The sequence below is a fragment of the Netta rufina genome (assembly GCF_964035555.1).
Source record: "Netta rufina genome assembly, chromosome: Z".
Classification (NCBI taxonomy): domain Eukaryota; kingdom Metazoa; phylum Chordata; class Aves; order Anseriformes; family Anatidae; genus Netta; species Netta rufina.
In genome coordinates, this window is record NC_140126.1 from 5,560,472 (window position 1) to 5,578,879 (window position 18,408).

The 18,408-nt window shown below is 45.2% G+C and overlaps 1 protein-coding gene across 4 annotated transcripts in view; it reads right to left on the reverse strand.

The window, feature by feature from the left end:
* Positions 1 to 18,408, reverse strand: part of FAM219A (family with sequence similarity 219 member A) — a 99,114-nt gene that overhangs the window by 44,410 nt on the left and 36,296 nt on the right. For all 4 annotated transcript variants that reach the window (XM_084305251.1, XM_084305250.1, XM_084305249.1 and 1 more), the window contains exon 2: positions 2,389 to 2,488. In XM_084305251.1, the coding sequence (XP_084161377.1) occupies positions 2,389 to 2,488 (100 nt within the window). The remainder of the gene's footprint in view (positions 1 to 2,388; positions 2,489 to 18,408) is intronic.

Genomic DNA, 18,408 nt, shown 5'->3' on the forward strand with positions numbered 1-18,408 from the left:
GTTTCACTTATGCCGATGATGTCGTAGTTGCGGGACTGGGCCAGGACTTTAATGGTGGATAATAGCATTCAGCAATGGCCAAATGCAATAAAATTTTCCCTACATGATAAAGCAGAAGTTTTGGCGGAAGAACTAATAATTCTGCCGTATCTGTATGTTTGGAAAAAAGCTGGGAAACTCTGCAAAGGTATGACTATGGCATATTTTTATGTATTAGTCCATTTTAATAATTACTTATCTTGCAATCATATCAGGCTTCCTCTTCCTTACCCACTTCCAGTTGGTAAACTTCAATTTACAGCAGACTTGAGTTACTCCTGTCATGTTTTTCTCATTTCTATTATTTCAGTTTTCACGGCTTTTCTCTGTGGTATTTCTGAGTCTTTAATGTACTGATGTCTCCCTCCAACTCCCTCCTGCTTTTTGTCCCTTTGTCATTAATGAACTTCTAAAAGAAATGACTGCTGGAGAAGTCCATTAACAATCTCCGTTCTTCTGATAGTTTCTCCTTCACTACCTAATGTGAAGTGAATTCCCAGGGTTCTCAATTCACTGCCTCTGGTTATGCACTTACTTTATAAAACTGAAATTTGTTACAGATCTATTTTAAATTACCTTTACATTTAATTTGCATGAATCGAACTTATTATCTCTGAATCCAAATCTCTTTCTGATGATCAGATCTTCTATAACGTCCTCATGTGTTACCAAAGCCAAGTCTAAAATAAGCACCATTTTCTGTCACATTAGTGAATCTCTGGAGGATATCTTTATTGTCTAGAAATGCAAGAATGTCTCAGACCTACCAATAATAGTATCAATTGCTCTCCAACCTAATTCCTGATGTTAAATTATCCAAAACAACTACTGCAGTAGTAATTATCTCTCTAATAACATTACAGAACCCTTTCGGTAGTGAAAAGGGATCCTGGTGGCATATGGCATGCTGGCAGTGATTATCTTTTACCAAACTGTGAGTTGAGCTGTCATTAACACATACTGCTGCTTTCTGCCATTTCCTGAAAAGCAGCTGCCTGTTTTAGAGTACTTATGATTGCTATTGCAGGACAGATCTACTGTCCCAGTGCACTTGCTCATATCCTCTATCAGTAGTTCAAGGTTTTCCACTTTGCTGCACAATCTTGCTGCATTTGCACATCCAACTTCATGTCTTTTCCTCCCTAGTCACTCTTTCTTCAAGATCATTATTCAAATACTTTATTTCCCTTTGCTGTTCATAAACCTAGTCTACAAGATTCCTTTACACACTGCAATGACCAGATTTGTCTATTATTCAATCTCCCATAAACTCCATCAGAGTCTTGAGACTGCACAAATGCTTCCAGACTTTTTCTGGTGTTTGTTTAAGGCTCCTCTTACCAATGAAGCCAACACCACTGTTTGCTGTAGTACTTCAGGTCCTTGGGTAAAACCTACCTATTGATAAGATCTCTTCATAACCACATAACAATGCTCACATGTTCCCAAATCTTGTTCGGACTTTAGCTGTCTGCTGTCATTCTTGTCATTCATTGTCTTCCTTGTCATTCATTTGGTAGGCCCTAGGGCTATGCCACTGAACATCTGGGCATACGCTTTTTTCAGAGCCTTCCCTGACATGGAACAGTCACCCTCAATCAGCTCCAGCAGCATCCCATCAATGTCATTTATTCTGATGTGAAGGACAACTAGGGGACTGCTTCCTGCTCCCATCTGGAAATTTCCCAGACCATTTTTTACTGATGCTATGAGCAAAAAGAACACTATTCCTTTGACATGCCCCTTGTCAGGGTCTTGAGTCTGTATGGCACAACAGTGGCTCAGGTTTTGGATGCAGGATGGCAATGTGTGGATTGCTGTACTTTTGTAAGCATGAGCTTCGTGTGAAAGTAGTGTATTTCTGCTTCCAGAACTTTAGACACAGTGCTCAGAAATAGCATGAGTATTTCTTTGTGAACCATTACAAACCTAGAGTCCCTCCACCTCACAACAACACAGTTCTATCTTTTCCTGGTAATGGCCCAAGTCTCTGTTCCTCTCCCTTTTGTTTGCAGTCATCCTGTCCACTTTTTACAGTCCCTCCATATTATCTTAATTCTTTTTCTGGCCAAGCCTTAATCTTAGCTTGATGAAATTGTGTAGATTTAAAAAGCTATTCCTTCCTTTTCAGGAAGACCTCTACCACAGCTCAAGACAGAGTGTCCTTCAATATTTGTAGGTCACTTCCCTGAGCAGCAGAATCACGCTGATAAACTGCTTTGTGAGATTTCTGAGCTGAGCTGGCATGTTCAGCCATACAAATGGAGATCTGCTTATGATCCCACTAGCACCTCACCATATTACAGACTTTAGATTTAGCCTTCTTGGTCTTCATGAGCAAAGACTCACCTAATTTCACTTGGAGTGGGGACGGCTTATAGTTCATGGCTACAGTCTCTCCCTCTCTTGTATCACAATCTCTGTCCGAAATAGATGCAGCTGTTGGATCCTGTGGAGATATAAAACAAAACAGAACAGAACTGTTAAGTTAAAAAGTTATGCAGTCACTTCTCTAACTGGCTACTAGGCTACTCCATCCCCACCCACATTCAGAGGAAGCAGAGAGCATGCTGGTGTTTTAAATGGCTGAAACCTAGGGGAAAATCACAGAACTTGGAAGCAAGTTTAGTATGTTAAAAGTACCTCTGAAAATGCCAGATTTCGACATCAGACATCATGATGGATGATACTGGGAATATAATATGGAGCGTACGTCACCAGATCAAAATCAGCCTGGCCTGGCAATAGTCCCAAGCCATTTTCATGTGATGACTTCTTTGGTGTGTCATATGAAATACACTTACAGTTTCAACAGAGTTCTAAATGGATCAGTCAACCTCATGATTAAAACTAAAAAGCTCGTGACCAGCTGTGTGAAAGTATTGCCCAGAAGGAATTAAGACCAAATAAAAAGGTGAATTCAATCTCTGGTCCATCTTGGAGAAGACTGAAGAAGCCTGTACTTCCCATACTGGACCTATTTTGTGGTTAAATGGGAAGATTTCAGTATCCATCAGCACAGCACCTTTTACTGGAATCCCCCTAAAACAAAAGCTCCCAAAACTTAAATCTGCTCCATTGTGGCCTCTTGCAGACAACCTAATTCTGGTAGTGCTGTACTCAACGTTACAGTGCATCAGAGCATTCATACAGAGACAAGCTACCAAGTCACTTGGCTTTACCACTGATAAATGCATTTAAAATCCTTTCACATCAAATTTCAAAGCTGTTGGGCCTATCTCTGTTTAGCACCACTGATTTTCCAATGTGTTCACTTCTTCCCACCTAGAAGCTACAAACTAAATTGAACATGCGCACATATATATACATATATGGGTATATGAATTCTGGTTTATAATAGGTATGGCTGCATAGGGAAAACAAGCATCCAATGTTAAGTCCAATATCCAAAGAAACCAGCAGTTTGTAGAGATGGAACAAGGCATGGAAGACTAAATATCAGTAAATACCAATCTGAACTGGCTAATTAATATTGTCTCTCAGTTTTTGGAGTTTGTATTATTTTATGGATTTTCTAGTAAAAATGCAACCCATGATTTGGCACTGACACCTGTACGCAATGCAAGCCAGTCAGTGAGTTTCAAAGCAAAGGACTGTTGCTCTTCTGCCTCAGAAAGAAATCCCTCTGTGAGCTCAGTGAGTTCTCCTTCAGTCAGTAAGCTCTGCAGAAAAGGACTGAGGAGTCCCAATGGACACCAAGTCGAAGGTGAGACAGCAATGAAGGGTGGAAGGGCAACAGCATTCTCGGCTGCATTAGGCAAAGCATCGCCAGCAGGTCAACAGAGATGATCCTTCGCCTCTACTCAGCACTGGGGAGGCTGCACCTGAGTGCTGGGTCCAGTTCCAGGACCCTCAGGGCAAGAGAGACACGGACACACCGGGGAGAGTCCTACAGGGTGCCACCACGATGATCAGGGTGCTGGAGCACCTCTCCTGTGAGGAGAGGCCGAGAGAGCTGGGGCTGTTCAGGAGGGACAAGAGGCAGCTCAGGGGGATCTCACCAATGTCTGTAAATACCTGGAGGGAGGGTGCAAAGAGGATGGAGCCAGGCTCTTCCCAGTGGTGCCCAGTGCCTGGACAAGAGGCCACGGGCACAAACTGGAGCACAGGAGGTTCCCTCTGACCACCAGGAAGCACTGCTGTATTGTATGTGTGACAGAGCACCAGCACAGGCAGCCCAGAGGGGCTGTGGGGCCTTCCTCCTTGGAGATCTTCAAAATCCACCTGGACTGGGCCTGGGCACCCTGCTCTGGGTGTCCCTGCTTGGGCAGGGGTTGGACCAGAGGGACCCAGAGCTCCTGCCCACCTCAACCACTTGGTGGTTCTGTGAACCACCATCCCTTCCACCCCAGTGCCTGCCTTCTCTTTGCTCTTTCTAATTCTTAAGTACAGTGTGTTAAAAAGAGCTAAAGAGATAAAATATGATTCTTGAATTAGGCACTATCTTAATAGAAACTGGTCAAATACCACATGCAGCATTATTTTATCAAAATTCTGCTCCCTTGCACTGTCCAGCAGGCGTTCTTTGACAGCACTTAAAATGGATGGGGCTTACAAGACTCTGCATTCAATGACACGAAATAGATAACACTGAACCTTCCTCTAAAATATAGCCACTGCCAGAGTAGTGCAGCAGCAGTTTAATATTATGGTGAGAAAGGTTACAGTAACTTGCAGACAACCAAGCCAGTATCTGGGAGAACATGATTAGGTGTGAATAATAAATCACATGGATTTTAGGTTAAAAAAACTATTTTTACGAAGAAAAATGCCAGGTTTTTAATAGCCACACTGAAGGAGAAAGTATGGCAGCTGAATGGTAAAAGTACAACAGTTGAAATTAAATGAAGATAAAAGTGGCAGACTTTTTCACAAATTTCCCAATTTCACAAATGAAAATGATGAGCTGCAGCTGGCTTCTGTCACTCAAGGAAGAGATCCTGGATGACAGGTTCCATGAGATGGCCAGAACGACACAGACCAGGACTCTTCAGCCAGGAAGAGATAATGGATGGGGGATCTGGGAGAAGTTTGAATGATCCATGAGAAGGTGAACAGGGATCATCCAGCCTTTATTTTCTACAAGAAAGGGCTATCAGACAGCAGTTAACATGCAGCAGCCGGAAACAAACTCAGTACTTCTCCATACTGCAGTTGACAGGCTACTGTGGATGCTAAAAGGGGCTGAGGAAATGGTGAGATAAATGCATGGAAGGGATATCCATGAGAATTATCAAATACTGAAGTGCTGCTGCCAGCTTAGGCAGCCCTAGAGGCACGGATCTCTGCAGAGAGTGAACCAGGGAGGTAATACTGGGGACTCACTTGTTCTCATCCTCATGGGGACACGATAAAGGGGTAGGTAAGACCTTTAATCGGACTAGTCTATGCCAGGAAATCATTTGTAAGGCCTAAAATGTTGCCTTTCTGCCTTAGCACACCTCTCTGCTACATCAGACCTGCGTGGGCACACATTCCTGCTGCACAGCAGTCACGACGGGCACAGAGGGACCCTGCAGCAACAGCAGCCACCACTGCGGTGCACGGGCCAGGCTGGCTCCCTCTGAATTGCAAAACTGCACCAAAAGGACACTGAGCTGGGCCAGGGACAGCATCCCCAGCACTAGCGTGCCTTGCCTGTGGCACTGGCATAACCCTGGTTCTGCAGCAAAGCGCAGGGCTCCAGATAAACACAAGCACAACAGCATTCCTGTGGTTCCGCTAGGACTGACCCCTCGCCTCCGTGCATACTGAATGCACGCATTTCTCTCTGTAGCAAATCTACCCAGAGAAATATTTACTTGACTAATTAGTCTTTTGCCTGTGGATGCATACAAGCAGACCGAAGTTCACTGTGTGCTTTTGTTACTGGAATTCACTTGTGGCTTTATCCTTTTTTATAAGCCTTCCTTAGGCAATGCGTTCAGCTCAGACCAGAGTGTCAGTCACAGCTATGCGGCGTCACCTGTCCCAGGCCAGGTGACGTGATTTCTCTGCTCCCTTGGAGGCAAACAACACTCCCAATCAAAAGGCCAGTGGCTGCAGGGGCTCTAAAATGGCTCTGGAAATTTAATACATTTTAGGTGTTTTTTTTTTTTTTTTTTTTTTGGCTGTTCCTGAGACCTCCTTATGCCTCCTAGGGGAAAAAAAAATACATTCAATCAGACCACTGCATGAACATTTGGCTGGGGCCAGAGTTTAATCAAAGTTTTCTCCCCACATGCTCACAGCTTAATTGGGCACGGGTAACAGCAGCATTTGAACGGTGGGGTGTTTCCTTATCAGTTTGTTCTTCTTCTGGGCTCAACACAATGGGCCTTGAAAACTCTGCCCCCTGCCAGGTACAGCCACGTCCTGCAGCGAGTACAGCGTGCCGTGTCTGAACATCAGAAATTAGTTCCAGTGAACCTTCATGGTACAGCAGCAGTGTGAATCTTTCGTATGCAGGGGCATGGAGAGGAGCTGAAACCACTTTAAACTTAAATCAGGTGGTGCTCAGTAGGGTTTTTATTCCTCCTCTGTTCCACTCCTCTTCCCCTTTCCAGGTCAACAGTCTTTTTACTCTTACCGCCTGCCTCTCCCAGTAGCCCACACTGACCATGGGGCGCAATAACCCCAAACAGCCAGCAAACTCCAGTGTTTGAGCAATGGAGCTGGGTGCAAATACACACTTGAAGCACCTTTGGAAATGCAGCTTCCTTTCACTTCCCTCACAGTCAACACCTCTGACATCTTGTGAGCTTAACAAGCCTACCCCATGACTCCTCTTGGACCCCAGTGCATGTGGAAGGGAATAAGCACACAGTTTTTGTGGCCTTCAGCTGCCCCTTAAGAGCAGGGCTGGTAATAGAGATGTCTCTACCTGCCCACCTTTCCAACCCTCAAGATCAGTCATTCCTGCAGCCACTAGAAGATGCTCTCCACTCTGCTCTCTGTGGGAGTTCTGTGATCATTAAAGCAGCTCAGCTTTTTGATAAGCAGAGGGGGCAGAGTGCCCTCACCCTCTGATCTCACAGAGAGACCCAACATACAAGGCTGTACCCATCACTTCTCTCCTCAGTTCAGAGGCATCGGTCTAATTATCAGCAGCTAAATTATTATGATCTGTCTGCTCAAGAATATCATACAGTTAGCTTTGTCTCTCTCCAATACAAGCCAATGATATGCTGGCTGACTCGTGCCCAACTTAAAGATGCTGGAAGTCCTGGTACCAACGTGTGCGTGACAGCCTACAGCAAGCGCCTGCAGCCCAGCAGGCTCCTGCTCTCTGAAGCTGCCCATGTGGATCACATGCTGCAAGCAAATGCTAACAAGAAAGGACAAGCCCAAGTGTTTTGCTTTTTTTCCCCACATAAAACAATGAGCTTGAAAATTTGATAGATGTTCCGTGCATGAGAGACTGACTTAGCTCAAAAACAAGAGAGAAACTCATGCACCGCAAATGCAAGGCATACGTTCGGGTCACTGAGAAGTTTCTGTCATTCCCGTGTTGCCATCCCAGACTCCGGGGCTAGACGTTGCTCCTGCTAATAGATATTCACATCTTCAGTCTCTCTGCCCTGGGAACAGAAATCACACGCCTTTGCAGATACGCTCTGCCTCAAGCTGTGACATACACACAAGGTTGTCCTGAGAAACACAGCTGTGGATGGCATGCTTGCAGGGAAGGGACTCTGATGTGCATAGCTAGGTATGTAAAAGCACAGCCTCACAGTATTTTAGACAACAGACCTCTGAAGCCTTTAGGTACCACTACAAAATAAACATGAAATAGCTGTAAGCATAGAGTGTTAAAAAAAAAAACAAACAAAACAACACAAAAACTAAAATACTGGGAACTGAGATGTACAAGGTGTGCACAGATTTGTGTAATCTATGTAGGAAAGCATAAAAGTAGAGGGATAAAGGATGTGAGATTTATAGTGAGTCAAGCTGAACAATGGTCAGTAATGGCATATTCTAGAAGAGAAAGGGAAGTGGCACAGGGGGATGTACAGCAGGAATGTCACCTGCAAACCTCACAGGAGTCTCTCATCCTCTCTATCCCTCAGGCTCCAGCTTAAACATTCTGGTTTGGAGCCCATTATTTCAAGTAAAATGTAATCCCTTCGGCTCTCCTTTGGATGAAAGCTTGAAGCTACAACCATCCAGGAATACTAGAAGAATGGATTTGCTCAGAGAAGAAAGGGGAAATCTAAGGAGTCTCATAATAGTTGTCTTCAGATACATAAAGAACTGCTGCAGAGAAAAAGGGTATCTTCTTTTTTTTCCCTCATGTTTCTGATCACCAGAACAAGAAACGATTACCTTAGACTGCAAAGTTGCAAGGAAATATCAGGGTTCTTCTTTAATAAATGTGGTGTGATGATTTAATGAAGCGATAGTGAAATGGCTTTAAATGACAGGAAAAGGTTCAAGTGCTAATTCTATTTCAGTTCAGATTCTAAAGCAGGGTTTGGAAAAGATATCAAATGCTGGAGGATTCTCACATGTATGAAACATGAAACACAAAAACATATGAACTGTCAGATCAGAGGCCCAGGAAGGTCAGTATAAAATTATAGAAAAATTTGTAAACCAAATGTCTGGCTGTGAAGGAACAAAACACCGCATGGTAGGGGTAGGTTTCTATAGCCCTGGTATCTCCTAGAGACATCGCAGGCAATGACAGATCCTGTATTTATGCAAAATAGACTATAGGCGGAGAAAAAAATTAGGGAAACTGGTAAGTGGCTATTGTGGCTGTAAGGTTTTGTAGTTTATCTGGCTTGCAGTACAAAACATTCAGGTGACAAGGCAACAGATGCTGCCCTGATGCAGGAGCCAGTGGTGCCATGAAGCTGAACAAAGACAAAATATCCCTTTCATACCCCAGCGCCATTGCTCAGGGTGTCAGAGCTACTGGGTCAAGGAACCAGGAGCACAAGTGTACACCCTGTAGTACTCAAAGCTCGGCCTAGAAAGAATGCAAACTCTTTCAAACAGCAAAGTGTGACACTAATAGCAGACAGAGAGCTAAACCTGGAGTCCCCTAGCTCTAATCTGTCCAGGCTGGGGAAAGCCGTACTGCAATGCACCTTTAGCTGCTGCCCCCCGGCTTTTCTGGGGCCCATCCTGGATGGGATGGCAGAGGCTGTATGTCCTCAGGACATGTGTATGTATGACCTCTATCCAGCTGCCCTCAGCTGCCTCTAACCACTCACTCCCCCATCCTTCTTAAGAGGAGAGGAGCCCACTTCTGAGCCAGACAGAACACCAGTTAACGGTGGGACTGAGAGGTTATCCAAATTTCCTAACCACTTCCAAGGATCATGGCTGGCCTTCATCTTCTCTCTGGAGATCTGGAGAAGAACATGTTTTTTCTCTCACATGTTGAATAAGTCTAGACATGCATGACCAGAGCAGAAGGCTCTCAGGACATCATGGTCAGCACTTTTCATCAGCGTATGCACCTTCTTAGCATTGCAACTTTGTACCTGGGGAAAATAAGTGGCATTTTGGTGACACAGCAAGTGATGCACCAAAATACACTGTGATAACTACTGACTCAGTTTCAAAAAAGTAATAAACAACAACTGTTTATTGACATTCTGCTAGCTCTGCCAATGTACCAGTTACAACACTGCTGGTTTTATTTCCTGAGCAACTGCTGAACGAATCTAAATCTTACTGAATAGTAACAAAGCAGGCCTGCAATATCCACTACAGGATCCAGGTTTCAAGCACAATTCATTTATAAGACAAACCAGTATTTGAAGCAATTTTTTCATCAACTGAAACCAGCAGAGTTATTATTGCTGTGTGATTAAAACCTCAAGCCTAATTAATTAAACTCAACCAGCTCAACTGCACTGGCATTACATTCTACTGTGTACACCCACAGTAGGTGAAGCTTAATCCTCTGGCAGGTAACGAGGAGATCAGGTCTTTGCTTTGTTTAAAAGGGGTCCAGAAGAGAAGTGCCACTCAGCTTTCCTGTGCTGCCGTGCTTGTTGACACGCTGCCGTGAAGCCCTGTAAGAGGAGTGCCTGGCTTCCATGTTCAGGCTGAACAAAACGCAACAGGCAGGAAGGCGTAAGCGAACAAGAAGTTTCAAACGTCTGTTTTCCTAATCAGAAATGACATTTGCAGCACAGGGAAGAAAGTCCCTTTTTTTAGATGATGATGTATGACTAATCCTAGGAGTCCACGGTAACATAGGAAGCACCAAATCTGTAAGTAGACTGAACGCTTTGGGAAAGCGACTGAAGGACAAGGAAGAAAAATGGGAGTAATTACATGATTTCTGTTAGATTTCCCTCAGAGAAGCCAGCAGCACAAGCAGCCCCCGGTCCTTTCCTTTCAATCATGACAGAGTATATTTAACACTGTATTTCCCTCCAGGCTCTTCTCACACGCAAGCATAAACCATCCCTTTTATCACACGCATTTATAGGTTTGGTATCTTGTGCTAACTTTACTGGACTTAAATTGGATCATTAACATTGCAAATTACAGAAATACCACATTGCACTCCCCAATGCCTACAGCACTTGACAAGTGGCTGGCATGCAATAACTGTTTAACACCAGCTATTAACTGAGGTATGTTTTCAGAATGCTTCAATACCAAAACATTTCCCTCCATATAAAGGTTATATACATGAGGGCATTACACCTTTCCTTTTCTACCTCTGATTATACAGCCACGGCTCTGAGGACCAATGAGACGTGATTATTTAAGGCAATACAGCATCACAAATTCCTTGGTAGCTGTTTTTAAGAGTCAGTTTAGCAACTGGTGTGTGGCCAAAGCAGTACCTCAAAACCAACCAAGCAACTTTACAATTGTTTTCTAAATGTCGACTTCAGAGGGAGGATATCCTCAAAATGATTAAAAGAGCCAAGGCTGCAGTGTGTTTGAAGGCTGGGGGCTGGAATAGGTGCCTGGGCTTCTATAGGCACCTCCTACAGGAAACTGCAGTGCTCAGCCGCAGCGTGGTCCCTAAGGGACAACAGCAGGAACTTTTAGGGGTTAAATTCATGCTTGTTGCTAACTTTCTAGAGCTTTCAAAGGTGTGCCCCATTCCTTCAAAGCTTTAGAGAGGCATCATCAAGAGTAAAACTATTTTAAAAAAATTAAACTCATTTAAAAAATGAGTTTTCTGCCAGAGAGGATCTGTGCTTCATTCCCATGAATGGCCTTAATGCCCAGAGAAAAAAGTTGAGAATGTGCAATGTAAGTGGTGCCATGCCATGGTCATGGGCATATAGAGAATGGTTTACTGATCCTCTCATGCCCCTGGCCTCTCTGCACACAGCAAGGCTCTTCCAGCTGTACATGAAAGATGAGATCAAAGCTTGCCCGATGGAAACATTAAAAGCATTGGCTGGTTCCGGCAGGCACTGCAGCAATGAGATATTCCGACAAAAATGTCCCAGCACAACACAAATGACAGTAGGAGAGCCCTGTTCCAGTGATGTAAGTTCTCCAATATCCTGGAGACTGGATAACTACCTTCATAGACAAAATCCTATGTTGCTAGGCTTCCAGTGCCTGTGGAAGTAAGAACAATAGCAGGAAAAGGCTGGGCTGGCTCCACATCCATACCTTTCAACAGTCCCAGGGCTTCAGTCAGTGGTTCAATGTTGCAGTTATGGTGTTTTTTTTTTTTTTTTTTATAGAAAGGCAGTGGATTTTTACACATTCAATTTCTATGTGTGTAAGGTGAACTAGGTCTTGCTTTTTGCTCTGGACTACCCCCAGCACCTTTAATCCATTTCCTCAGAGCCTCTTCTGAGCTGTTTGATTGCTCCTCCTGTTCAGTTCTTCTCCAGCAATCTTTCTTCATTCTGCCTTGCTCTTGCCTCTTTGCTCACCCCACTCAAGGACGGCAGGGATGTCTGGCTGCACAGGCTCCCTGGCTGAGGTCTCAAGTCAATAGGGAGACCCACACATCTGACAACAGTCTGCTGAGGCTCAGCTTGATGTCAGGCACTTCTGGAACGAAAATGAGATGTGTGAAGACTGTAGATCTTTTTTGTCAGCTTCTGGATTGATGTCTAAGCCACAGGGTATCTTCTCCACTGCATACCTACTCTGTGTTTGCCAGATCTTACCTTTCAACTCAAGGCACCCTGGGCGGGCTGCTTGCTGTCTTGACAAGCTGTGCTTTTACGCCTCCAGTTTACTCAGCCTGCACTCATAATCAAGGACAAGGAGGGATTTTGTGAGGGCTTTCAGCAGGGAATCACTGCATCTCCCTTTAGCTTCTCAGCCAAAACTGGCCCAGGAAAAGAGAGAAAGTCACCAGCAAGGAAATCCCAAGGGCTCAGCTCCTTGCTTTCTAGGGAAGCTGAAGGTCTGGGAATGCTGCTATAGCAAATGTGAACAGTCAGGATGTTGAATGCAAGTACTGTTGCATCAAAGCCACTTCTGGTGCCAGAAAGGAGAGGCACTGAGAAAGCCAAGCAAAGGAGACAGGCTGCAAAGTATGGTCCACACAAGGCCCTGCAGGAGCAGTGTGGAGACCCATGGCTCTGGGAGGAAGGTTTCAAGAGATTTCTCGTGAATAATGGATGCCCAATGACATCCAAAGCCATTTAACAAACCTAAAAACCTTGACTCTTCCAACACAACCCAAAAGACCAACAGCACTCACACACTGAGCGTACCACTCATAGTACTGACAGGAGGAGATCTCGGTGGTGGCTACCAGCCTGGCCAGAGCAGAGGACTCCTCCAGCCCATGGTTTCATACCCACCCAGGTATGAGGAGGTATCTCCTGACCCCATAACTCAGGCTGATGGACTCAGGAGCCTGCCAGGTAACACCAACAACTTTGAGAAGGCAGCATGAGCAAGGACTGCTCTTGTCCTCACCTCGCCATGCGTTATTTCAAAGCCAGCAGCATATTGCCCAGAGCACGGCCAAGGAGGCCACTTGCCCATCCTGCAAAGGTGGATCCTAGCATGAAGATCTTACTGTTTTCTCTCCACTAACACAGAAAACAAAGCTGCCAAGCAGAGTGCTCAGCAGCCTCTTCCTCTTTAGCACAGCGTTTTGAACTTGTCCCAAGAGATGGTGAGCTCAATCATCAGATTTCCATATTTATAAGGAGAGAGTTTCTGTTTAGCCAAGCTTGTGACAGAAATAACCCCGCAAACAGCAGCAGAAGCAGCAGCACAGCAAACCCGTCTGAGGGGTGGGGATGCGAAAGCCGAGGCAGATCTCCAGCAGCTCTGCCTCGGCACGGCTCTTGAGAAATTCGGAGGGCACAAAACGTTTTGGCTTCTAAAACAGGAGCCCACCTCGCCTCCACACCTGTGTCTCTGTGACTAATTAGCAGCCGGAGGATACGGGTTCTCCTCTGATAAAGCGCTGTTTGGCTCGGCTCTCCCCTGACATGTTTGTATTAGAAATATCTCGTTATGTGACTAATCAGGGAAGTCGAGACGAAGGCACAGGAGCCGACTTAAAGGGAAATTGCTGATTTTTATGAACACAGCTCATAAATTATTCTGCCTCCAAAGGGCAGAGACACTTCTTTCCCTCCCAGTCACTTCCCTGGCTGCAGAAGGCCGGGACAGCTCAACATCGCAGCCGGGCCCAGCCTCCGTGAGGTGCTCGACAGCCGCAGTGCTGTCGGAGGCTGCGGATGGGAAGTGACAAGTGTGGTTAGGGTTTAACCACGTTGAGCTTTGAGCTGGTGGCACGCAAAATGCCAGCCATGTCCCCGGCTGTCCCTTGAGAGCAAGGGAAGATATTTAGCGCTGTTATCTCTCACACGGTGCAGCAGCCTGAGTGAGGACCATTGCATGCCTTAAATACTGAGGTAAACCCGGCTTGGCAGGAGCTGTTTGAAATAAAGGCAAGCAGACAGCATTTAACTGCATGAGGAGAGCGATTTTTAAGGGGAGATTTGTTTCTCTCCACGTTCCCTGCAATGGAGCTGGTCTCCATCCGGCCCCAGCTTGCCTCCTCAGCCTCCCGTTGACAGCGCCAGAAAGAGATATCAGGCCAGACAGCTTCCGCCTCGCTTCTCCTTTGAAGGCAGCCCCTTTATCAGCCTAAATCAAGCCATCTGTCCCCGGCCCCCTCCGAGGCGATGCAGCAGATTGCAGAGGAAACACCGCGTGAGGTGGGACCAGGAGGTCAAGGAAGCTCCTCGCATGCACAAAAAGCCAAACCAGACCCCCTTCCCCCAGCACCGGGGGGAAGCCCTTGAGCTGGGAAGGGAGATGAAAGGGTGACCACTGCCGTCAGCGCCGCCGGGATGGGCTCAGACACACGCTCATCGGCCCCTGCTGCTCGGATCCCTCTGGGCTGCTGCTCCTTCTGCTGCGGAGACGTGGAGCAGCCCCAAAGCCCTGCACGGGGGCTCCCAGAGGCTTGCTGGAAGGCAGGCTGCTGCGAGACACGCAGGGCTTTGCTTGCTGAGCATGACCGCCCAAATCTTTTCATTTTGACTTTTTTTTTTTTTTCATTTGCCAAACGTCTATTCTCTGGGCCAAAATTCTGCACTCCAGCTAGTTCTCAACCTTTTTTTTTTGTTTTTTAATATCAATATATAATTTAATAAACATAAATATGTTTTATTGTTGGGGTGGGATGCTGGGAATATATTTTGTCACCTTCAGCTAAGTGATAGCCCCTCAGTAATTGCAGGCTCAGGGTGATGAGGTCAGGGGGCTGAGGAAGGGGGGAGCCAGAGTTTGCTGGTAGGACTCAAGCTGGATGGGGATGGGGGAAATGGATGGGATGGCTAGCGAGGAGTGGCTAAAGGATGTTCCTGGACAGGTCCAAGAAGACGATGAAGAGACAGGATGGGGATGGTGAGTGTACCATTGCTGTTACTTCCCCAGCTGTGTTAAACTCTAAAAGCCCCCCTGCACTGATGAGAAATCAGCAGGATTTAACAACCTTGCTGTCCCTGTGGCCTGAGCTTAGCTAGGGCTAGTGGCACAGAGCTGAGCGCTCAGACAGCCCTGATCCGTGCTGATGCTGCTGTGCCAGGTCATGCTGGACTCCCTTTATAGCCCATTTTCCTCCGTTAAAACTGCAGGGAACTGACATTACAAGAAAAAACCCCAAAACCAGCAGGGCCAGTTAGCCAAGCTCCGAAATACAGCGGCTGCAGACTAATTTGAGTCCTTGCAACCTATGTGCTATAAAACAGTCTTTAATGACACACTCACGTAACCTCTTTTCCTTGGTAATTCAGAGGACAGGACAGACCTATGCTGGAGATGAACCAGGGTTAAGCAACCAGGAAAGAGAAGCCCAAGTACATGATTTCTTGCAGAAGCTGCAAGTCATGTAGGGAGCAGGGAAACAGAGTGCACAGGAGGAAAGATGATCATGTGGTTATACAACCCAGGGCTGTCCTAGGGAACCAGGACCTTTACTCTTGAGCTCTTACGTGAAGTGTGCCAAGCCTCTTAAACCAGATTTCCCACAAAGGGTCACTAATAAGGTCTCTGTCCTTTCTTGGGCTCCTGGCTCGTAGCCCTGGAGTGCAATTTGCTGAGTGCTGCTTGCAACTGCTACCAAAGTGAGCGGGAGATGTGCTGTGAATAGGAGAAAAGCTATGAATCAAGAGGATAAAATAATCATCAGGCAATAGGTGTGCTGCACCAAAAACCCCAAATGATGTTCTGGCCTGAATTACTGTCTGTTCCAAGCCCTTATCCATCCAGCCACAAAATCATAAGAGAGAGGGATGTGATTTTGAAAGGTCTGTGGGATCTTGCGGGCTGTTTAATCCAGCCCCTCACCAGGCAAGAGCACTGCAGAGGTAAACAAAGACTTTGTGAAGTGCTCAGGCACCGTGTGTCCATCCCAACACCATAGAACAGCTCACAAAATGACTGACTTAGGGGTATTTTGACCTACTGTGAACACCTAGACAGCCTGGCAGGTGCAATGAGACTATAGCAAAATCCAGAAAGCACTGCTTGTGAACAGAGCGAACCCTGTCCACTTGAACAGAGAAATGGACTTGCTTCTAAACTATTCATAGTTTATAATGTCCATATCAGGAAGGAGGCTTAACGTGGCAGCTTATAAGTAGCTCTGGGCATTCCCCTTAGACATTAACTATCCCCTTCTGTCAGGTGAAGCCTTGTGCCAGTGGGTCCATAACAATTCCACTGTTTTCAGTCTCTTTCTTACCATCTCTTTCTGGTTCTACAACATCTTTTAGAAGGTGGGTGATCAGAAACAAATGCGATGTCCCAGGCACCGTACTACTGATCTAGAACAGCTTTACAGTATTTTGTCTACTCTGCTCCCTGAACTTTTGTTTGCCTTTTTGTTTTTGTTGCCATGAAACCTAGATAGTTTAATCTGAGTTCCCTGCAGTGACACTGAGTTCTTTCCCATGTGTCTCAGCTATCCGCCTTTTCATCTTTCAGAGCGTTTTTGCAAGAGGTATCTGAACCATTACCCCCTTTTATATCTGGGTAGGCTGAGACACAGAGAGGTGAAGCTGTTCAACACAAGAGCAGGAGAGCTGTGTCCTCCCCCCTGCTTTTGAGATGAGCATTTTCATAAACGCATTTCCACCGAATCCACTTGATAGCATGCACCAGAAAGCAGTGAGTACCAATATTACACTTCTAACTACACTGCAGGGGAAGGAAAGTGGTCAGAAGCTGCAGTTTCAGAACTATATTACAGTCCTGAAAAGTGGTTCCTTCCTGCAAGAACTTAATATTAAGCAGAAAATTACATAAACAAATCAAAGTCTTGCAAGCCACACTGTTCCCCAGACATTTTAAAGGTTGGGTTCAGTATACAGGCTTGTTTCTTTTTCTTGTAATCTTCTTTTTCCAGCAAAATGTTTTTTTCCAGAATTGCCTTGCAAACGGCTTCATGCTCTTTGCTCATTCAATTTTCTCAGGAACTTACTCCTTTCTCATTATCATCCAAACCACTGTAATTCAGACAGAGCTCCCCAAAGTGTCAATTATGTCACACATCCCTGATCAACGTAAAGAATCGCCTCTCTACCAAGCTGTCACATCTGACAATTTCTGCTCCCTTTGAGTCTCATTTATATAAGAAGCTCACAATTAAGAGCAACACATGAGCTAAAAAGATAATAAAAAATGCACAACTTGCCTTAGTATCTTCCCCTATGGTACTTTCTCAGTTGTAGATGTTGAGGCTAAGTCCACATTTGTGTCTGCTTCTTTTGCTTTGTATGGAGAAGTGGAGACTAGAAATGAGTCAACAAAACAGAAGAATGGGATCTTTTGGAAGGGTTTCAATTTCATTTATAAGTTGCCTATGGAATTAATGCATGGGGAAGCATTAAGACGACCTCCTATTACCACAACAGTCTTTTTAGCTTCATGAGGATAGCTTAGAAAATACACCCAGATACAGGAGAGATGGTTCACAAAACTTTCTGTAAGAAAAGGTCCCTTGAGTCTGGTTCTACCTCTTTGTCTTCATGGCTTTCAATTAACACTGCAGGTGGGCACAGAAAACACTTTCAGCTCATTATTTTCTTTTCAAATACTGTTGGACATGAGGTATTTAACTGAAACAGCCCTTTGTAGACATCTTAAATTCCATTATCATTAAGATGACAGACAAGGGTACTGTTTTCCTTACCTACTAGTTCCATCTTTTGTAGGGCAGAAGCAGCTTCATGAATTAAGGTTTGCAATGCCTGTGCTGCTGGATAAAGCTATCTGAAATGCACATCTTAAGAGCAATGATTGATTTAAGCTGAACTCGGGCACTTGACTTATGGAGGCACAAATCAGGAATGTTACTGGCTAAAATATCCAGAAGCCTCCCAATAAAATAAAAAATGGTAAATAAATTGGAGTCTCTCTGGATGATCATTCTCATTATCTGGCTATACACGATAATGAGAGAAGCACTGAAGAAAGCTTGTCATTAGCTGTTAATTGAGGCACTTTCAGAAAGTGCTGCTCAAACCTTGAAAGATGGACTGCCTTTCCAACTGCTATCTAATATGTATGTTAGCGCTGTATTAAAGCAGTCTCATTAGGTCCCTGCCCCCAGCACCACAGCTGAGAGAGAGCTTGCAGATGCTTGAGATGAAACTCACATTTTAAACAGCTCATCTACACAGCGCCTGCCCCCTGGGCATACCTCCAGCACACGTTACCGCACACAGACACAACTAAACCTGTGCCCACATTGCACAAACACAGGTACCTAAGTGCATGGTAATGACCTTCAGGAGAGGCAGCAGAGTCCTGGCCCATTACGATGTATAATAACATAATGTACCGAGGACACAAATCATAATGATTAGCCTGTAAGCTAAGTGCAGCCATCTCAGGACATGATTTTAGGTTCCCCAGCTCTTTACAGCTCTGTTGCTC